At 60.9% G+C, this 19,025-nt stretch overlaps 1 protein-coding gene across 1 annotated transcript; it reads right to left on the bottom strand.

Annotated features, from left to right (window-relative positions):
• Positions 1-359: 359 nt before the first annotated feature.
• Positions 360-17,689, bottom strand: LMTK3 (lemur tyrosine kinase 3). The gene is given in 16 exon segments (XM_045531847.1): positions 360-458; positions 3,345-3,482; positions 3,637-3,775; positions 5,248-5,663; positions 8,346-9,795; positions 9,797-9,820; positions 9,822-10,902; positions 11,410-11,559; positions 11,692-11,813; positions 11,893-11,977; positions 12,581-12,729; positions 13,070-13,157; positions 16,313-16,431; positions 16,899-16,975; positions 17,482-17,632; positions 17,684-17,689. Coding segments are annotated over 16 exon segments (4,212 nt in total). The 3' UTR covers positions 360-441.
• Positions 17,690-19,025: the final 1,336 nt, after the last annotated feature.

The raw sequence follows: 19,025 nt of genomic DNA, 5'->3' as shown, positions 1-19,025 counted from the left end.
AAGGTTTGAACCAGAGGCCCCTCCAGGGGCCGGGCGGGGAGGGAAGGGGAGACGCAAGATGGGGGGTCCAGGTCCCCGAAGCCTGCAGCCCCTGTCTGGGGCCAGGAGCAGGTGAGGAGGGACCTCCGCTGTGCCGAGGGGCTCCAGGCCCAAAAGAGTTCAGTTCAGTTCCAAGAAAGGTGGCTCTCCAGGGAGGGGCGAGGGGCTTCCTGCCTCATTTGGCACCGAGGGGATCCGGGGGGTCAGGGGAGCCATCCGGGGGGCTGGGGGGTGGGGGGCCTGGGCCTCCCGTTTGGCACATGGTTGGGGAGGGGGAGGGCCCAGCCTCAGGGGCCTCCCCAGAGGCGGCGTCTGCGGTGGTGGCAGTGGCTCCATCGTCCACAGAGGATTCTACTCTCAACCCCTCTTCTGGGGGTGCAGAGGGGTCAGGCCTTTGGGGAATCAGTTCTCCACGGGGCCTGGGCATGAAGAGAGTGGAGAGGGAAATGAAATTACTGGAGGAACAGGCTCATGGCTTCCAACTTACTCAGAGTGACAGCAAAGCCCTCCCTGTGGGCCACAAGGCCTACGTGACCCACTCTGTCTTCTCTGTCCTCACCTACCGCTCTCTTCCCCTTGGCTCCAGCTACAGCGGCCTCCTTGCTGTTCCGCTAATGCTCTGAGCACAGTCCTACCCCCGGGCCTTTGCACTTGCTGCCCTCTCTGCCTGGAACACCCTCTTCCCATGTAGTTCAGGCCCGCACTGCAATGTCCCCTGCTCTGAGGCCTTCCCCAGCCGTTCTGAGTCCTGCAGTCAGCCCTGATGCCCAGTCATTAGTCTCATTTCTGTTTCTCTGGGGATGACCCCAGACCTTGTTGAAGAACTTCCTATCTGCCTGCCCTTCCCTGAGGACGCGTCTGCCCTCCCGCGACTGGAATGAAAACCCCACCATTCCACAGATCCAGAAAACCAAGGTCTGTGGGTGTGGGTTCTCCCCAGGCTCGCTTACTCTCTACCCTGTACTTCTTAGCAGGGGGACCTGGGCCAAGTCGATGCCCTCCGTCCCTGTCCCTGAGCCTCAGTTTCCCTCTTCAAATGGGAGGCATGACCTTCGTTTCCTTTTGAAAGAAGCAGGGAGACGTTGGGATATGTATCATCACTTAGCACCTAGCACACGTTTACTCAGGGGACACAACCACACTGAGCATGGAAGGGAGGACCCCACCCGGGGCCTCCACAGCACGTCCTGGGAAACAGACGGGCTCCGCGGCTGCCCAGCCCACGCTGCAGCAGGAATAATTGTTGACTGAATGAAGGGATTTGGGGTTTCGCATGGTTGGGCCCTCCATCTCTTCTCCTGGTGATTAAAGGTGAAGTCATCCTCGCTTGCTGGCCCTGCTAGCCTCAGCCCTGACTCACCACTTGGCTGGTGTCCCCACGCCCTGGAACCCACCCCACCCTGTCTTCACAGGGGCCCCAAGATGAGGGCCTTAGGGAGGAAGTGACATTTGGGGTGAGGCCTGAGGATGCAGCCAAGTGAAGAATGAGTAAGCCCCCAGTCCTGTCCCTCCTGCCCTTGTGTCTCTCTGCCCTGTCCCGTACCCTACCCCCCCAACTCCTGCAGCCCTGTCTTCCTATCCTCTCCCTCCTGGCTCCTGGCCCCAGCCTCCCAGCTTCCACTCTCTCCCTTCCTCAGCCCCCACATGGGCCCAGAGGGGTCTTCCTACACTCAACGTTGCCCCTGCCCCCTCCTGCTTATAGTCCCCCATGGCTCCCTAGTGCCCCCAGGACGAGGTCCCAGCCCTCAGCCCACCCAAGCTGTACCTGTTCAGCCCTGCCGGCTCTCACCTCACCCTCCCATGCTCTCTAAGCAACCCCAGCCACATCTGTGTCCCTTCTGTTCCTCGAACTGGCAAGCCTCGGGCCCAGTGTGCAAGCTGTCCCCTCTGCTTGCCTGCCGTCCCCTTCCCCTTCACCTAGTTAATGACAACCAACCCTTCCAATCCTGGTTAAAAGACACTTCTACCTGGGAAACAAAGCCCTTTTCTCTTGTCATCTGCTTTCTTGGCACCCTGCATTTGCAGTGCTGTTTACAGTAGCACTGTGCGGTCTGTGCGTGGGAAGGGCCGGGCAGGGATCACCCAGCCCGCCCAGCACCGAATCCCCTGTGCCGAGCACAGCGCCTGCATGCAGCGGATGCTCAGGGAACGGCTACTTAATTAAGCGTCATAACAGCTAGTGGTTAGAGACCCCCAGGCGCGGTGCTGCACACACGGCAGGATTAAGCCATTTAATCCCCTCAACAATCTTATGAGTTAGATTCTGTTATGGTTCCCATTCTACAGACGAGGAAACTGAGGCACATAGCGGGAAAGTGACTTGCCCCAGGTCACGCAGCTGAGGCATGGCAGGGCCAGTATCTGGACTCACGAAAGATTTGGCGGAGCGGGAATGAAACTCCCTGAAAAGCTCCAGTTGCACCTTCTACCTTAGCTGGGTTCCCGGGAACGGCTCCACCGGCCCGGCCGGCGCCAGGGCTGTTCTCTAGATCGGCAGCAGGGGGCAGCAGAGAGCCCAACCCGCGCCAGTCCTGCCGCGTGAGACTGGCCTGTGCCCTCCCTTCCTGTGGCGCGGCATCAGCACACTCAGAAACTCAGGGTGACATGACACCTTCCCAAGGTGGCATGCGGACTAATGATCTGGCGGATGTGAGGCGCCACAGGAGAGGAACCTGACGAATGTTGACTACTGGAGGGGGCATGGACTCAGGCCGGGCAGCGCGGGTTTGAATCCCAGCGCCCCACTCCTCTCTGTGCCTCAGTTTCTCCTTTGTTAAATGGGGACGAGATTGGACTCCACCCCATGGGGCCACGGTGAGGATTAAATGGGTTAAAATGGGGCAAGCACCGTGCAGGGTCTACATGAGGGCCGGCTCTTAGCAGCAGGAGTACCGTTGTCATCGCACTCCCTGGCCATGTCCCCTTGCTCTGGTCCGCACTACCCAGCTGTGAGCACGCAGCTTTCCTCTCTCCTCGTCTTGCCTCTGACCAATGTGCCCCCAAACGGAGGTGGGATCCGGATCCGGCAAGTACCAGGCCAGAGTCTGAGCCCAGAGATGGGATAAAGATGGGCCAAAGTTGGGGGGATCCTTACGGAAGGGGAAACTGAGGCTCGGGGAGAGGCCTGCCTGCCCAAGACCCTCTGATGAACACTGCCTGGCCTCAGCTGGTTCCAGAGCCGGTGGGGTGTCAGTGGTGACTAAGAGTGGGGAAGGAAGAGACTGGGAGGAGAGAGGCAGGGAAATTCAAACATGGGGACAAGAAGGGAGCGACAGAGATGGGGCCGAGGGCCTGAATCACGATACCTGCGGGCCGGGCGTCGGGGGCCCGGGCGGGGGGCCCCGGGGTCTCCAGCGCAGGCGAGACGGAGAAGCGGGAGAAGCACAGGGGGGGGCCTGGCGGGGGGAGGAGGGGGAAATCCTCCGCCCACTCGAAACTGCCTCCTAGGGGCGGCGGGGAGGAGAGGAAGCCGTCAGACCCTCAGACACGGGTGTCCCCAACCCCAACTTCAGCCCCCGCCCTCCAGCCCCGCCCCTTCTCTGGCCCCGCCCCCCAAGTCCGCGCCAGACCCTCCCCCAACCCGGTCCTGCCCCTCACCAAAGCCGCTGTCGTTGCTGGGAAACCCATCTCCGGGGGTGGTGGCGGGGTGGGGAGGCGTCGGGGGCGCTGGGGGTGTTGACAGGTCCGTGTCCCCCTCGGGGGGGCCCTGGACGCTCAGCTCGTTGGTTGGCGTCTCCTGTGACAGGCAGATTAGGGGGAACCAGAGGAGACGAAGCATTACATCCCACCCACCACAGCCCCCCAAAACAACAAAACCCGCTAACATTTCTGGAACTCCAGACATCCCAATTTATAATCACTGACTCGCACTGTCTGGAGAAGGGACTGGAGCCCCTAATCTGGCTTCAAGGCCTAGGGCCTCAATTTGGCGGGAGAGAGGCTCCTTACCTGACTGCGGAGCCCCGCCCACAGGTGTGTAGCCCACCGCAGGAATTCTCTCCTCGCTCCCTAACGCGCCTCCACAGAAACCCCTAACCCAATACGATCTCTGCAAGCCAGGAGCAGTCTCAGACAGTCCCACCTGCCCCTGAAATCTAGACCGCAGGTGTCCAAGTTTGGGCCCCAGAACTACCTGATCCTACGGCCCTTGGCCTTCCAACCCCCTACCCCATCCTGCGCACATCCCGCGCGGGGGGCGATGGCAATGCTCCAGAAGTGGACCTGCTCCAGCCATCCAAGTCCCACCCCTTTGTCTCAGTGGCCCAGGCCCCAGCCCTTGACCCTGTTCATGTCATGATCTCATCCCGGTGTGCCCGCCCCAGGTTCATCTAGACATGCCCCAGTCCATAAGCGCCACCTCGCCCACCCTTTTTCTCTTCAACACTATCCCGGGTTACAGTAAACACAATCCTCAACCCGCCCCAGTCATTAGGTCCGCCCACCCCTGACCCCACCCCAAAATATATTAACACTACCTGCTTCATCTCTTAATTCCCACCTGCAGCCTAGCCATGGCTCCTCCCTGGTGGGTAAGATCCGCCCCAACCTGAGCCAGCCCCACAGCCTCTACCGCCACCAGAACGCTGGTCAGCAAACTATGGTTAAAATCTCAGTAGGCTCCGCCCACAGCATCCAGGTCACGCCCCAATCCTTCTCTAAACACTTTCTACCTGGCCTCTCCAGGCTCAGCTACATGACTACCAAGGTACCCCCTTTCCTGCCAGATGCGCCCTCACTGTCCAGGCCTCTCCTGCCCCTCTAGACTCCTGCCCCATCGCAGGCCCAGCTCTCATCCCGTCCCATCGCGGCTCTAGGCTCCGCCCCATCATAGGCCCCGCCCTCATATTCAGGCCTCAACTTATCTTCCTAGTCCCGCCCCATTTCCCGGACCAGTGTTTCCCCAAGCCCCGCCCCTGCCTCGCCCGATCGGCCCCACTCCAGGCTCCGCCCCAACTCTAACCTTGGCCTTTCTCCGGGCCTCGTCCCGCCCCGCCCTAGGTTTGGGCTGTCCTCAGGAGCCGTTCCAGGCCCCGCCCCCGCACAGACCCCGCCTCCTCTAGGCTCGGCCTTCTTCCAGGCTCCGCCCTAGATCCCGCCCCCAGGGCGCGGCCTCCCTCCAGACCCCGCCCTGGACCCTGCCCCCTCAGGGCTCGGCCTCCCTCCAGGCCCCGCCCACCCCAGGCCGGGGCGCCCTTCCGGGTCACGCACCTGGTCGAAGAGGTAGACGGTCACGTCCCCGTGGAAGGAGACCATCTTGCGCTTCCTCTCCAGCTCGCTGTCCTCTGGCTCGTCGGCCCCGCGCGGCGACTTGAGCAGCCCCCGCAAGGGGCGCGCCGCGTCCGCGTCGGCGCTGCTCACCACGACGGGCACCGGGGCTGCCCGTGACCTCCCGGGGCCCCGCGGCCCCGCTGCCGCGCCCGACGCCGCCGCCTCCTCGTCCTCCTCCTCGTCCTCGTCCTCGTCCTCCCCGTCCTCCTCCGCAGACCCCGGCGCCCCCGCCCCGCCGGCCTCCCCGCCAGCCGCCCCGGCGTCCGCGCCCTCCCACGGGGGCCGCCGCGGGCCCGGCCCCGGGAATGGCGTGAGCGTGAGCGGAGGCAGCGCCAGCGAGAGCCGGGAGAGCTTGGCTGTGAGGGGAGAGACCCGTGAGCCCCTGTCCTGGGGGAAACTGAGGCAGGCCTTCCCACCTAGCTATGTGTCCTCAGTCAGGTAAGCCCCCAGTACAACCTAGGCCTCAGCCCGCACCCCCTCCGTGAACTGAAGGCTGCACTGGGGCCTTTCTCCACCGCTCAGTGCTTAACCTCCCGGCGGCTCCCCAGTGCCCACGGCATACAGCTCCAACTCTCCCCACAGCCCACGAGGCCTGAGTGCCCTGGTCCTGCTGATCTGTCCAGTCTCTGTCCTCACCTCCTTGTGGATTGACTTCCATCCAGCCACATGGGCCGCTTCCCGGTTCCTCCCACCTCGAAGCCTTTGCACATGACGTTCCATCTGCCTGGCCTCCCTTTTCTAATGCAAGTCCTGCTATCCTCCGGCTCTGGGCTTTCAGAGCCGGCAGACATCTCCCAGCAGGTCAAGAGCACCCACTCTGAGCCCCATACCGCTGAACGGTTCTCCTTCTGAGCAGATTATCTCAGTGTGTAACTATATTTCTGTGGCGTTTGCATTAGTGTTTGCCTCGCCACAGAACGGAGACTGAGTCTGGTTCATTCACAGCCGATTTCTAGGCCCCAGGCACACAGGAGTACTAAGTTAATATTTGTGGAATTAATAATGAGTATCACACACAATGCTGTGTGATACTGACCAAGGTACTTCCCCTCTCTGGCCCTCCACTGCCAAAACTGGGGTGTCCAACCATCTGCAGGCCCTTTATCTGCCCCAAGACTCCCTGTTCTCAGCCTGCTGGGAAGGGAAAGGTTTCAGGTCCCTGGATGAGGAATCTTGGCTTGGAATCCCAAGCCTATCCTGCTCACTTGCTGTGTGTCCCTGGGCAAACAGATCCACCTCTCTGTGCCTCAGTTTCCTCATTGGCAAATGAACAGTGGCCACTCATTCCCACATTAGTGCATAAGTGAACTGTGTGCCAGGCCCTGTGGGGGTCAATGAAGGGATGAGAGGAGGGGCAGGGTTGGGGCAGGGAGAAAGATGGATATGGACAGGGTCACTCTCCTCTTCTTATTCTCTCTTCTCTAGTTTCACTGACCTTTGCTGTTCTTTAAACATGCCAAGGTAGTGCCCATCTCAGTGCCCTCTACCTGGAACACTCTTTCCCCTGATGTCCACCTGCTTCACCCCCTCCTTTCCTTCACATCTGCTCAAAAGTCACCTTGTTGAGGCCTTCCCTGACCAACCATCTCAGGGTGATGGGGTTATGGGGGATGCTGCATACAGGGAGCTATCAGGGGCTGTGGGTACCTAGATAAAGGACAGGGCAACAACCTTTAGAAATCAGGAAGGCTTTCCAGGGAAGGGGAAATTTGGGTTGGATCTTGAAGGATGAATAGGAGTTCACTGAGTGGAAAAAAAAAAACGCAGGGCATTCCCCGCCTCCTCTTCTCACCCAGCAACCCTAATCCAACCCATATCCTCTGAGTCATCTTAGCTGCTCATCCCCCAACATTCTCATGCTGCCCAGGGGCTTTCCTAACACAGCTGGTCACAAATTCCCCAAAACAATCTCAAGGAAGTGGTAGAGTTCTCCCACGGAGGGCTTTGAGGAAGGAAAGTCTTGTGTTGAGTCTCCTTCCTGACCCTTACCCACTGAGCCACAGGCTGCTCTAGTAGGTGGTGATGATAGCCCTTCCTCGGGTGTGGCTATGAGATTGCCAATATAAAAGAGGACCCATCTATTTGGAATTTTCATACCAGTATTTAAGGAAATCGGGCCTTGCAGAGATTCTGGTGGGACCATAAACCCTATGTCCACATCTAAACAGAAGCTGTTTACCTTTACTGTTCCATTTATGTTCTCTTAAATAATTCCCTCTGCGGCAAAACATTTCCTGTGTTCTTACCAAAACTCAGTTTTCACAGAAGGCATTTCTACACCTTCCAGCTCACCAGTCCCATGGTGGGTGGGTTAGGTCAGGGCAGGATCTGAGGCTCCCTGGGTCCCGGCCTTGGACAGCTCAGGGCCTGGCACACAGAAGGCCTGGCACACTGCATAGATGTCTTAGCTTATTGGAAAATTTAAACCAGAGATCACATTTTGGCAGCCTGGGGGCCTCACCCACAGACAGGCTTCCTTTGAATTGGTTGCAACCAGTTAAAAAAAACCAGAGCTCCAGTTTAAAAGGGAAAAGTAGCAGATTTGGCAACACCAGGGTGGGCATTCCTCAGTACTGGCTGCCCCCTCTAGACAAGCCACTTTCTCCTCAATGCCCACCCGCCCTCCCCGAGCCCACTTTGTCCATTTCCCTATCCTGCCTGGCCCCTGTGGGCATCTGCGTTTGAGATCCCTGGTGTGCAGGAATGGCGGCAGTAATAAAATCAGGTGCTTGCTGAATCCCAGGCACTGGGTTCAGTGCTTTGGAAGTCCTAACTCATTTAACCTTCACAACAACCCTAGAGGTATGTGCTACCCTTGTCATCTGTTTTTGGCAGATGGGGAAACTGAGACACAGAGCAGTAAGGACATTTGCCCAAGGCCAGAGTTAGCAAGGGACAGAGCCAGGATTGGAGCCCAGGTGGTGTGGCTCCAGGGTCTGCATTTGTCACCACCAGCCTGACCCACACCCTCAGCCGCAGTACACACCTCACGCACCTCGGAAGGAGCCAGGCCTCCGGCTGTGCTCCCCCAGCCTCACCTTTGATCTGCTCGCTGTTCCCCTGAGGGGGTCCCAAGTCCAGGAACAGTCGTGGCATCTCGGGGCCCTTCCTCTCGGGCTTGGGGGGGTCCCCGTCTCCGCTGGGTGCCGTGTCTCCGCCGGGCCTGCTGTCTGGGACCCCGGATTCTCCCTCGGGTGCCACCTCCGGCCTGGCTCTCGGGGGCACTGGCTCCGGCCTCCTCGGCTGTGCCTCCGGCGGTGGCGGCAACAGCAGCGGCTGTGGCCTCATGTTGTCTACCCATCCGACCTTTGCGTCCACGCCGCTTCCGGGGCCGCCGCCGGGGGCCATCCCCGTGCCCACCAGGGCTCGGCCCCCACTCCCGAGGTCCAGCCTCCCAGCCCCGGGGGCTCTCGGCACCCCCCCAGTCTCGTGGGCTTTCCTCTCGGTCCCGGGTTCCAGCGTCCCGTTCTTGGGGGCTGGGCCAAGGGGGCCAGGGGCTGTCTCCCCGCCGTTCCAGGACGAGGCCACTGTGCCGGGTGCAGGGGCTCTCTCCAGCGAGGTCTCTGGGGCTGGCTCCTCGGTCATGGGGGCTGGACCCCCACTCTCGGGCATCTTCTCCCAGGGCCCTGGGACTCTCCAAGGCCCAGTCTCTGGCGGCCTCTCCGTGTTCCTGGGGAATCTCAGGCCCCCATTCTCTGACACCTTCTCCCCGCTCTTTGGGGGTGTCAGTCCCCCATTCACCAGCACCTTCTCCCCGGCCTCTGGGGACCTCAGCTCCCCATTCTCCAGCACTTTCTCCTCCCTCTTTGGGGGTGTCAGCTCCCCATTCTCCAGCACTTTCTCTTCTCTCTCTGGAGACCCCAGGCCCCCATTCTCCGCTGCTTTCTCCTCGATGCCCGCCTTCTCCTCGATGGCCACCTTCCCCTCGATGTCTGGGGCTCTCTGTCCCCCGTTCTCCAACACTGTCACCCCGTTCACGGGGAGGCTCAAGCTTGGGGCTTGCTTCCCGTTGCCCAGGACTGTCGGGTCCTTGTTCAGGCCCGGGACTTTCTCTCTGTTCCCGGGGCCTCTCCCCACCTTCCTGGGTCCTGTCTCCCGGGCGGTCGCCCCCTTCTCCCCTAGGAGGTTCCTTGTCACATCCTCCCTCAGGGACATCAATAGCTGCTCGGTGCTCACTTGAACCACGAAGGTTGGCTTCTCCCGGTTCCCTGGGAGCGGGAGCGGACCCGGGTCTGGAGGCGGCCGGGGCGCTCCTGGGTCGGGTGGCTCGGGGGGAGCCCGCGGCCGAGGGACCCCTTCCTCCTCGGCCGCCCCCCCACCTGGGAAGGCTCCCTCGGGGGAAAAAGGGGTCTCTGTCTCGTAGCCGCTGTCCCCCGGCTTGGGGCCCGGAGACGACAGGCCTGAGCCGGGACTGGCCACGGCCGAAGGAGGATCGGGGGACACAGCCGAGTCCACGGGGGCCCGAGGAGGTGGCGGCGGGGGGGGGGGGAGCGGGAGGTGGCCCCCGCCCGGGGGTACTGGGGCGCCGCCGCCCCCATGAGGGGGTCCAGAAACTCGGGGGGGGCCGAAGCGGGGGGGGCCAGGGGTAGATCTGCCAGGGAACCCCTTTCTGCCCGTAGGGATGAGTCGTCCTCTGGGGGGTGGGGACAGCCAAGGGCAGGGTGGCCCCCCCAGCCAGCCACGGCGTCCCCCCGCTCCAGTGGCAGGCAGGAGCAGGCCCCCTCTCGGCTGCACAGGGGGCAGGGTAGGGGGCCCCGGCGGCTTGGGCCACCCCCAAGGCTGCTGCTGTCCTCCCCTGGGGAGCTGCCCTCCTCCTCCTCTTCCTCCTCCTCTGCCCATGGGGCGGTGCCCCGCTCCCCCAGTACCTCGGCAGGGTCTCCAGCCAGGGTCTCCCCAGCGCCCCGGCCCTCGGGGTCCCAGCCACTCAGCAGGAAGCTGCCTGATCCTGAGGACTGGGCCGGGAAGGGCCGGGGCGCAGGGAAGAGGGGGGAGGCCCAGGTCTCGGACACCAGCTGGGGGACCTCGGAGGGGGCCTGGGGGGCCTGCGGGGCAGGCACTCCTGGGTCCAGGGGGTCCCAGTCATTGGGGAAGAGGGGCTCGGGTGGGGAGCCGTGCTCCTCCAGGCGGATGTAGTACTCGCTGCTCACTGAGGGGCTGCGGGCACTGATGACCGGCAGCACGCTGGGCGTGGACATCGCCTCATAGAAAGGGTTGGAGGGGTTGGCATGGGGGGCTGGGGGCGCAGATGCCGGCTGCCAGGGCTGTGCCCCCCCACCCCGGCCAGCCCCACGCCGGGCCTTCTCCCACAGGCACTCAAGGTTGAGGCCACGGCTGCTCTCGGTGACCGTGAGCACATCATCAGGGTCAGCCCCAGGGAAGCCATCCAGAAGAGGGAATGGCGAGGAGAGGGTCCCCGGGCGGGGCGCACTGTGCGCAGGGGGCCAGGGCCAGGGGAAGGGACCATCTCGAGGTGGGGGTGGCGGGGGTGGGGGCCGGGGTGGCCGCTCAGAGAGCAAATAGGTGAGCTGCAGCTGGAGATCAGAGGCTGAAGGGCGCTGGGCAGGTGGCCGCCAGCAGGACTGCAGGATGTCATACCTGGAGTGAGGGGGAACAGGAGTGAGCAGGACAGAAACCCAGGGAGGGGACAGAGACCCAGGTATGAGGACAGAGACCCAGAGAGGGGGTAACAGAGGAGGGCAGAGATTCAGAGAGGGGTAACGGGGTGAGGGGGGCAGATTGAGACCATGGAGGGTGATAGGGACCTCGAGGAAGAGAGAACAGCAAGGCAGATGTGAGGAAATGATGGCCAGGGGGGTGTCCCTGTTTGGGCTGTGAGTTTTGAAATCAGGGACAAGTAAGCAACAGGAGTGTTTCAGAGTTAGTTAAACTTTGGTTTAAATTGCAATTGTGCCACTCCCTGCCTCAGTTTCCACTCTTCAAGTAGCAGATGCTGGCAGAGGGGCTGTCCCCTCTTCACTCTTGAGAGGTGTGTCGAGGCGGGCGAGTGAGACTGTGGGTGGTGTGGGAACCGAGGCGGGGGTGCTGGGACCATGCTGAGTGGGATGTCGGGGGTCAGGGGTCCTGGGGCAAGGCAGTCCTCACCAGTAGTCTGCATAGGGCAGCTTGAGCCTCGGCCGGGCCAGCTTCACGTGCTGCTGGCGGACGACGAAGGCGAGGACCTCCTCGTCTGACAGGTGGCGGTAGGGCTGTGCCCCAAACTCAAACAGCTCCCACAGGGTCACCCCCAGGGACCTGCGGGGAGCAGAGAGGCAGACAGGGGTCATGGCCCAGCCATGACCCACCAGGGGCCTCCCCTCCGGGCCTCAGTTTCCCCATCCGCAGAACCAGTGGCATCTAGTGACCCTCCCCCTTCCTGGTCCTCACCAGATGTTGCTCTCGCGGCTCTGGTCCACCACCATGAAGGTCCCGTGCAGCTCCCCGAGGAGCTCGGGCGCTGCCCAGCGCAGCGGGATCCACAGGCGCTCTGGGGTCAGGTAGTAGTCCTCCTGGGGGGCGGGCCAGGACGGGGTCAGGCGGCTCAGAGCACCCCCACAGGCCCCCGCCCCGACGGAGGGCAGCCCCCACCTTGTAGTTGCTGTGGGCGAGCCCGTAGTCTCCGATGCGCACGGTGAGGTCGGAGGTCAGCAGGCAGTTGCGCAGGGCCAGGTCGCTGGGGACAAGGCGGCCTGAGGTGAGCGCAGGGGCAGCACCGCCCCCCACAGACTCCGCCCACTCCTCTCTGACTCCTCCCCTTCGCTCTGACAGCTCTGTCTCTGCCTCTTCGGCCCCGTTGCCCCGCCTCCTCAGGCTAACTCCTCCCCCTCCCCTGACTCCGCCTTTGCCTCTCCTGGTCCTTATCCTGGCCCCTCCTCTCCTCTCCTGACTCCTCCCCTGCGGCCGACTCCTCCCCCTCCTCGCCTGGCTCCTTTTCCTCTCCTGACTCCTCCTTCCCCTGATCCATTCACACCTGATTCTTTCCCTTTCTCTTCCTCCCGTGACTCCTCCATCGCTGCTTCTGACCCTTCTTCTGGCTCCTCCCTTCCTCTGCTGACCCCTCCTCCTCATCTCCTGGCTCCTCCTCCTCCTCCTCTCAGCCCTCTTTCTCTCCTGACCCCGCCTCCTCTCCTGACTCCTCCTCCTGACCCTCCTTGGGTTGTCCCTCTTTTGCATCAGCCAATCATCACTCCCCCCTTCTTTAGGCCCTCCCCTGTGGCCTCCCCTCCCTCCCCCTTCTCCTTAGTAGCTCCTCCCCGTGGCTCATTGGGCTGCCCACCTGTGCACGTAGTTGTGGGAGTGCAGGTGCGCCAGCCCGCGGGCGATCTCCAGGCCCATCCTCTGCAGTGTCCGCAGATCTCGAGGTGGTAGCTCAGGGGACAGGCCCTCGGGGGGCCTCTGGGCACGGAGGTAACGCTTCAGGTCCCCCTGGGAGGAAGGCATGGAAGAGTCAGCACCACCAGCCCCTCCCAGGCTTTCACACATCCAGCCAGTCTGCAGCGAGGATAGGGGTGGCCTCTGCTCTATGTGGGTAGCCCCTCTGAGCCTCAGTTTCCCCTGCTGCTTGAAGGGAGCAATAACAGAACCCACCTCCCGCTAGTTCAGGGCGGCCACGGGTACAGTAGGCGCTCCAGGAATGTTAGCACAGGCCACACGGGTGTCTCTGTGATGATGATGTTGCCAGAGTCCTGGGGCTCTGGGCTTGCCCCCCTCCCGCGCCCCATCCGGCTCCCCACTCTGCCCTCCCCCAACTCCCCCAGACCCTCACCAGTTGACAGAACTCCATGATCAGCAGAAAGGGCAGTGTCTCCACACAGAGGCCCAGGCACTGGAGGACGTTGGGGTGCTGCAGGCTCCTGGGGGTGGGGAGTGGCTGGGTGAGGGAGGCAGCCCCTTGCGTCCCACGCTAACCCCCCAGCAGAACCAGACTGCAGCCTCAGCCTCTGTGGTCTGTTTTCTCACTGGGTCTTTCTTCCTACCCCACCCCCGGCTCCTTCCCCAGGCCCCCACCTCAGGACTGCCCGTACCATACCACTGCTCCTGGGGCCAGACCACCAGGCACCCCCTTGCCTCTCCTTCCTCCTCACCCCTCCCACCCTTCATTCCTGCCCCCACTCTTCTCTGTCCCCTCCTCTCCATCACCACAGCCCTGGCTCAAGCCTCCTCCCAGCCTCCGTGCCTCCAGTCTCTCCCCTTCCATTTGTCCCCGATCTGCAGTTCACCTGCTCGCAGCCCTCTGTGGCTCCCCACGGAGAGAGCCTGGCTCCTTGGCCTCTGCTGCCCTCGCACTGGGCAGCATCGTTTCACCCCGTGGATGTTTTCCCAAACGCACAGGCCCCGGCTGAGACTCTGGGCCTTACACTTACAGTTCTCTCTCTGGAGAATGCCCTCCCCTCGTGGAAGTCCTCCTCGCCCCTCAGGCCTCAGCCTCAACATCATCTCCCCAGGAGGCTTCCCTGCCCCCCAGTGCTGGCCTGGATACTCCTCCTCTACCCCCCCCCCACTGTGGGTAAGAGTCTCCTGACGCCCACTTTCCTAGGTGTGTAATCTCAGGTAAGTCACTTCCCCTCTCCCTGCCTCAGTTTTCCTCATCAGTAAAATGGGGACAGTCATAGTAATTCCCTCAGACTGGAGAGGAATTCAGTGACATCCAAGAGAAGCTGGTAAGCAGTGAGAGATCCTAGCTATTGCTCTTGTTTTTATTTTGACACTGTAACATGTTTGATTTTATTTTTGCCCCACCGTCTAACTACCTGCAGGGCTGCATGCTCTCAGCGAGCTTATTCCTGTCTCACAACATTTGCACCTGCTGTTTCCTCTGCCTGGAACACACTTCCCACAGTGCTTTGCATGGCTGGTTCCCCCTAGTCAACCGAGCCTCCCGATGACCCTGTCCAATGCCCATCTATATCACACCACCTCATGGCCTCATGGTCCTTAGCATTCTCTGCTATTTTCTCTTCTTTAAATGTACATCTTCATTTATTTATTGTGTGTCTCCTCCACTAGGTGGTGAGTTCTATTGGGACAAAGATTTGGGGTGTCGTGTTCCTGGATGTGTCCCCAGTGCCTAGACTAGTAGATGCTCAATAAAAACATGTGGAATGAAGGACTTTACCCTAGTACCTGGCCTGGGGTCTGTGGGAGGATTCTAACGTTTCAGGCTTGCAGCCCAGAGCTTGGCCAGGAGTAGGTGCACTGTAAGTTATTTTCCTACTGGGGCCTGGCGGGAGGCAGGGGCCATGTGTGCGCTGTGGGGGTAGGTGTGCAGGCCCCAGCTGTCCACTGCCTGCGTTCTAACCACAGCTCTGCTGTGTACTCGGTGTGATCTTCTCCACCTGGGAGAACAGGGCCTCTCGTCCCTGCTTGGTAGAAGAATCAGGCAACAAAGTGTTTATAAAGCACCTGCCACATGCTGGGGCTCGAACCATGGCTACAGATCCCCACGTGGGAGATTTAGGGTGGCAGATGTAGAAGGAAGCCTGGGTTGGCTGCACACCTACAAATCTGAGCCATGGCCAGCCACTCTGTTGTCAGATCTCTCAATGCCCCTGCTAGGTAGCATGATGATCCTCGTTTGATCCAGAAAGGAACAGGGCTCAGAGAAGTGAAGTGACCTGTCTAGGGTCACACAGCAAAGCTGGGATTTGATCTCAGGTTTGTGGCTTGCTCAGCAAATGTCTACCGAGGGCCAATGGCAATTGTACTCAGCAGACAAGATGGGCTCTGAGCTGCCCATGTAAATCTGTGCTGTCCAAAAGAATGTTGTGCAGGTGGAAATGTTCCAGAGCTGCACTATGCAACATGGGAGCCACTGGCCACAGGTAGCCATTGAGCATTTGAAATATGATGAGGGTAGCTGACGAAGTGAGTTTTTAATTTGATTTGGTTTGATTGAGCTTAAATTTAAAGAGCCATATGTGGCTAGTGGTTGCCAGCAAGGGTCTAGGGAGAGACAGGCAATAAACAAGTAAACAGATAAAATAATGACAACCTGGGATCCATGTTACAGAGAACACAGCATCCCTGGGCCCTCCTTAGACGGGAGTGGGGTGTCAGGGAGGGCCCCTCTGAGCGGAGACCTGAGGAGGGGAAGGGAGCCCCCAGTTCAAAGCTGGGCCTGAGCAAGGAAAAAGGCCCCATGACAGGGGAGAGGCTTATATGTGGGAGAGTCAGAAAGAGGGGCAGTGGCAGGAAGGGAACAGGGTCAGACTATGTAGGGCCTGTGGGCTGTGGGAAAGAGTGAGACTTGTCCTGTGGGAAGTACGGAGCCATGGGAGGTTTTGGAGCAAGGGAGTGCCAAAATCCAGTGTCTGTGTCTGTCAGGGTAAACCCCATGTTTACAACTGTTCTGATAAGAGGTCTATGTGTACACACCCTTTCTGTGACAGGGAACTTACTACCTCATAAGACATTTATCTGGCAAATGTTTATCTAAACCTCATTCTAGGAGCCCTTAGAGTGGAAGGGAGATCAACCATGGGAGGGGGCAGACATCACAACGTAGCAGGGGGCAGGGGGACAGGGGAAAGCTTCTCAGTGGCCTGCTTGGACATCTGCTCGAGGCCCTGTTCTGTGATTCTGCTCCTAGCCTTCCTCATCCACATGCAGCAGCCAGAGGAAGAGAGCCACCAGCAGGCAGCCAGCACTTAAACAGGGGGAATCTCGCATCCTCTCATCTGCCTTCTTCTTGAGGATACTCGGGCTTCCTGGACTCCCTTTCAGATGAAGATCTTGAGGTTCAGAGTGGAAGGGATGGGCCACTAGCTCAGCTTCTGTGCTCCCCCCACTTCCAACATGCTGCCTCTCTTCCTATCCCTAGCCCTGTCCCCAGGAAGAACCCGAGGCTCCTGGAGGGAAATCCTCATGCCAGAGTTGCACAGCCAGGAAACGGGGGATTCTGGGCTTGACTCCACATTGTGCTCCTTCCAATCCCACAAGTGACCTCTGTGAGGTGCAAACCTGGAGTTTGGGCCTCCAGAGCCCACGCCCGCTGAGAAGCCTCCAGTACCTGTACGGCTGTGCTTCCGAGATGAACTTGCGCTGCTCCAGGGGCCCTGCGCTGGCTCGGAGCTCCTTCACCACCACCTGGGCAGGGGTGTAGTCGGAGAAAATCTCTCCCAGGATCACCTGGTCAAGGGGCAACCAAGGGTCAGTGAGAGTCATTTCCCCAGCCCTGTCCCCTGAGGACCAGCTCCACCCCACCCCGTGGCTCCCAGCTGCCCCCTGCTTTCCAGCCTCCCCCTTCACGTCCCACCACCCTCATCCTCCACCAGGCGTGGGGTGAGAGACTCACGGGCCCAGAGTCCGATGGACGCAGGGACGGATGGAAGGATGGACAGACGGACGGACGCGTGGAGAGCCGGGTGGCGCGGCGGAGTGGTCAATGGAGTGAGGAGGGAGGTGCTGACCGACAGATGCGGGGGGTATGGGGCAGGCGGGAGGGGCTGAGAGGCGGACAGAGGGGGGATGGGTGGGCTGAGGGGGCAGGAGGAGGAGGCCAGGGACAGATGAGAAGTGGTGAGAGCAGGGGGTGGACACAGAACAGGACAGCCCAGGATTGTGTGAGCCCTACCTCCCACCCCTGCCGCACTCACCTTCCCAAACCAGCCACTCCCAATCTCTTGTAGGTAGCTGAGGTGCTGGCGGCTAAGGCCCAGGGGGGTGGTCATGTCTGGGGAGGGCAAGAGGGGGAAGACCCTGAGCCTGTCTCCCCTCCCAAGTGCCACCAACACACCCCAGCTCAGTGGGGACTGGGAGCCAAGCAGACACCAATCTCTTCATTGGCTGCCTCCAACATTCCATGTCAGAATCTCAGCCTCCTCATTGGCTGCCCGCAGGATCCCAGCCTCCAATCAGTCCTTCCCGTTGGCATCCTGCTATCCTATGATGTGATTTCAGCCTCCCATTGGCTGCCTCTGAGATCGAGGTCTAGGTTGATCTCACCATTGATTGCCCCGCAAGAATCCCCAAATCTGGTTTGGGGTTAAGCAGTGGCTTCCACTGAGATGATCTCTGACTGCCTCCCTACAGGCTACTTCCAAAACTCTGGGGCTCCCTCCTGTGCCTTTCCCCTCAGCTGTCCCTGGTGTCAGCTCCCTGCCCCCGAAGGAAGACACTCGGGGCCTTCTGCCCTGCCCCGTGGGACCAGGGGATCTTGGTCAGGGTGTGGCACGGTACCTGAATGTGAAGGCTGCGGGGCAGGCATTGGCAGGGAGACCTCAGCCAGTGGGAGAATGTAGACGTCGGGCAGCGACTGTGAGGAGGAGGTCTCCTCCGCCGGGGGAGTGTACTCCCCGGAGCAGTCCTCCCCTTCAGGGTTCTCAAACTCCTGTGGCCGGGAGGGTTAAGCGGTGGGAGAACACAGGGCTGAGAGACACGCCATCATCCTTCTCTTAAGTATGTCCCCCCATGGTTCTTGTAACTGTCCCCCAATCCCAGCCCCATTTCCATCCCCAATCTCCACACCCCAAGGTTCCAGATCTTGCCATAACTTCAGGCTACAGTGTGCTCTGAGACTTACTGCCTCCCTCCCTAGGGGAAAAGCCTTGCTGGAGTCCTGTCCCCACGTTGAATTCCCTCGTGCATCTCACCTTGAAGCCGACATCGCCCCGTTTGCAGCACAGACAGGTGAGGAGGAGGAAGACGAAGGCCAGCAGGCCAGAGCAGGAAATGAGGACCACGGCGTAGGGAGGAGCCAAAGGAGCCCGGCCCAGGGCGAATCCATCTGTGGGCACAGGGCTGGGCTGGGGTCTTGGGTCAAGTCCCTGGCTCCTGGACTTCATGCCCCCCACCATTCTGGCCCATCTTGGACTACCACTCCCATGATGCTCTGCAACCAAGGGCCTCTTGGCAGAGGAGCCGGATGGCCCGGGGCATTGTGGGTGTTGTAGTTTGGGGCCTTCCCAAGTGATTGGGTTGGGGGTGGGGTCCCTTCTCCCGGCCCAATCTGGGACCCCCCCGCCACCCTACCCCATCCCATCACCCTAGGTTTAGATTAATTCCAGTGAGGACTGAGGGAAGGAGGAGTAATAGTGAGGCCTGGAGCTCACAGAATTTAAAATACGCTCCCATGGACAGCCTCATTACTCCCTATTTGGAGAAGAGGATGATCTCCTAACTGCAGGCTGGGAGAAGATTCTTGCCCCATGCTGGAACCCCCCAGTTAGCGGAGGTTGGGATCTGTCTCTTTTAGGGACGTTTGGAGCACACACACGTCCACTGTTGCCATCCCAAGACCCTGAGAAGGGAACTCCGCAAGCCCTGGATCTCCCCTGAAGCCAGAGACAGCCTCCTGTGTTGTGTCCCCCTTAGAAATAGTATTCCTGTCCTCTGCCCCCAATTCTCTCAGAGGCCCTGTCTTTCCCCGGCTCCCTGCACACACCTGCACACACACATGCATGCACACATACACATGTTGCCCAAACGGACCCCCCTCCCCACCCAGCCCCCAGCCTCCCTCGCACAGGCCCAGCTGACAGCGGCAGCATCCCCGCAGCTCCCCAGGCCCCGCTCGGCTGCGGGAAGACGCGCACCCAGGTGAGGGAGCAGGAGCCCCGCAGACAGACCCTGGGCAGACAGACCCTGGGCAGACAGCGAGGCCGCGGTGGGGGTGGGGGCAGCTGGACAGACGGATGGCCCGACAGACTCACCGGGGTGGGCAGGGGACGCCAGGCAGCCGGAGGCGGAGACAGCCGCAAGGAGGATGAGGGCGCCGGGAGCAG

The sequence above is a fragment of the Lemur catta genome, chromosome 19 (assembly GCF_020740605.2).
Source record: "Lemur catta isolate mLemCat1 chromosome 19, mLemCat1.pri, whole genome shotgun sequence".
NCBI lineage: Eukaryota > Metazoa > Chordata > Mammalia > Primates > Lemuridae > Lemur > Lemur catta.
The sequence above is the reverse complement of the archived record's forward strand: the minus strand, read 5'-3'. Positions and strand labels throughout refer to the sequence as shown.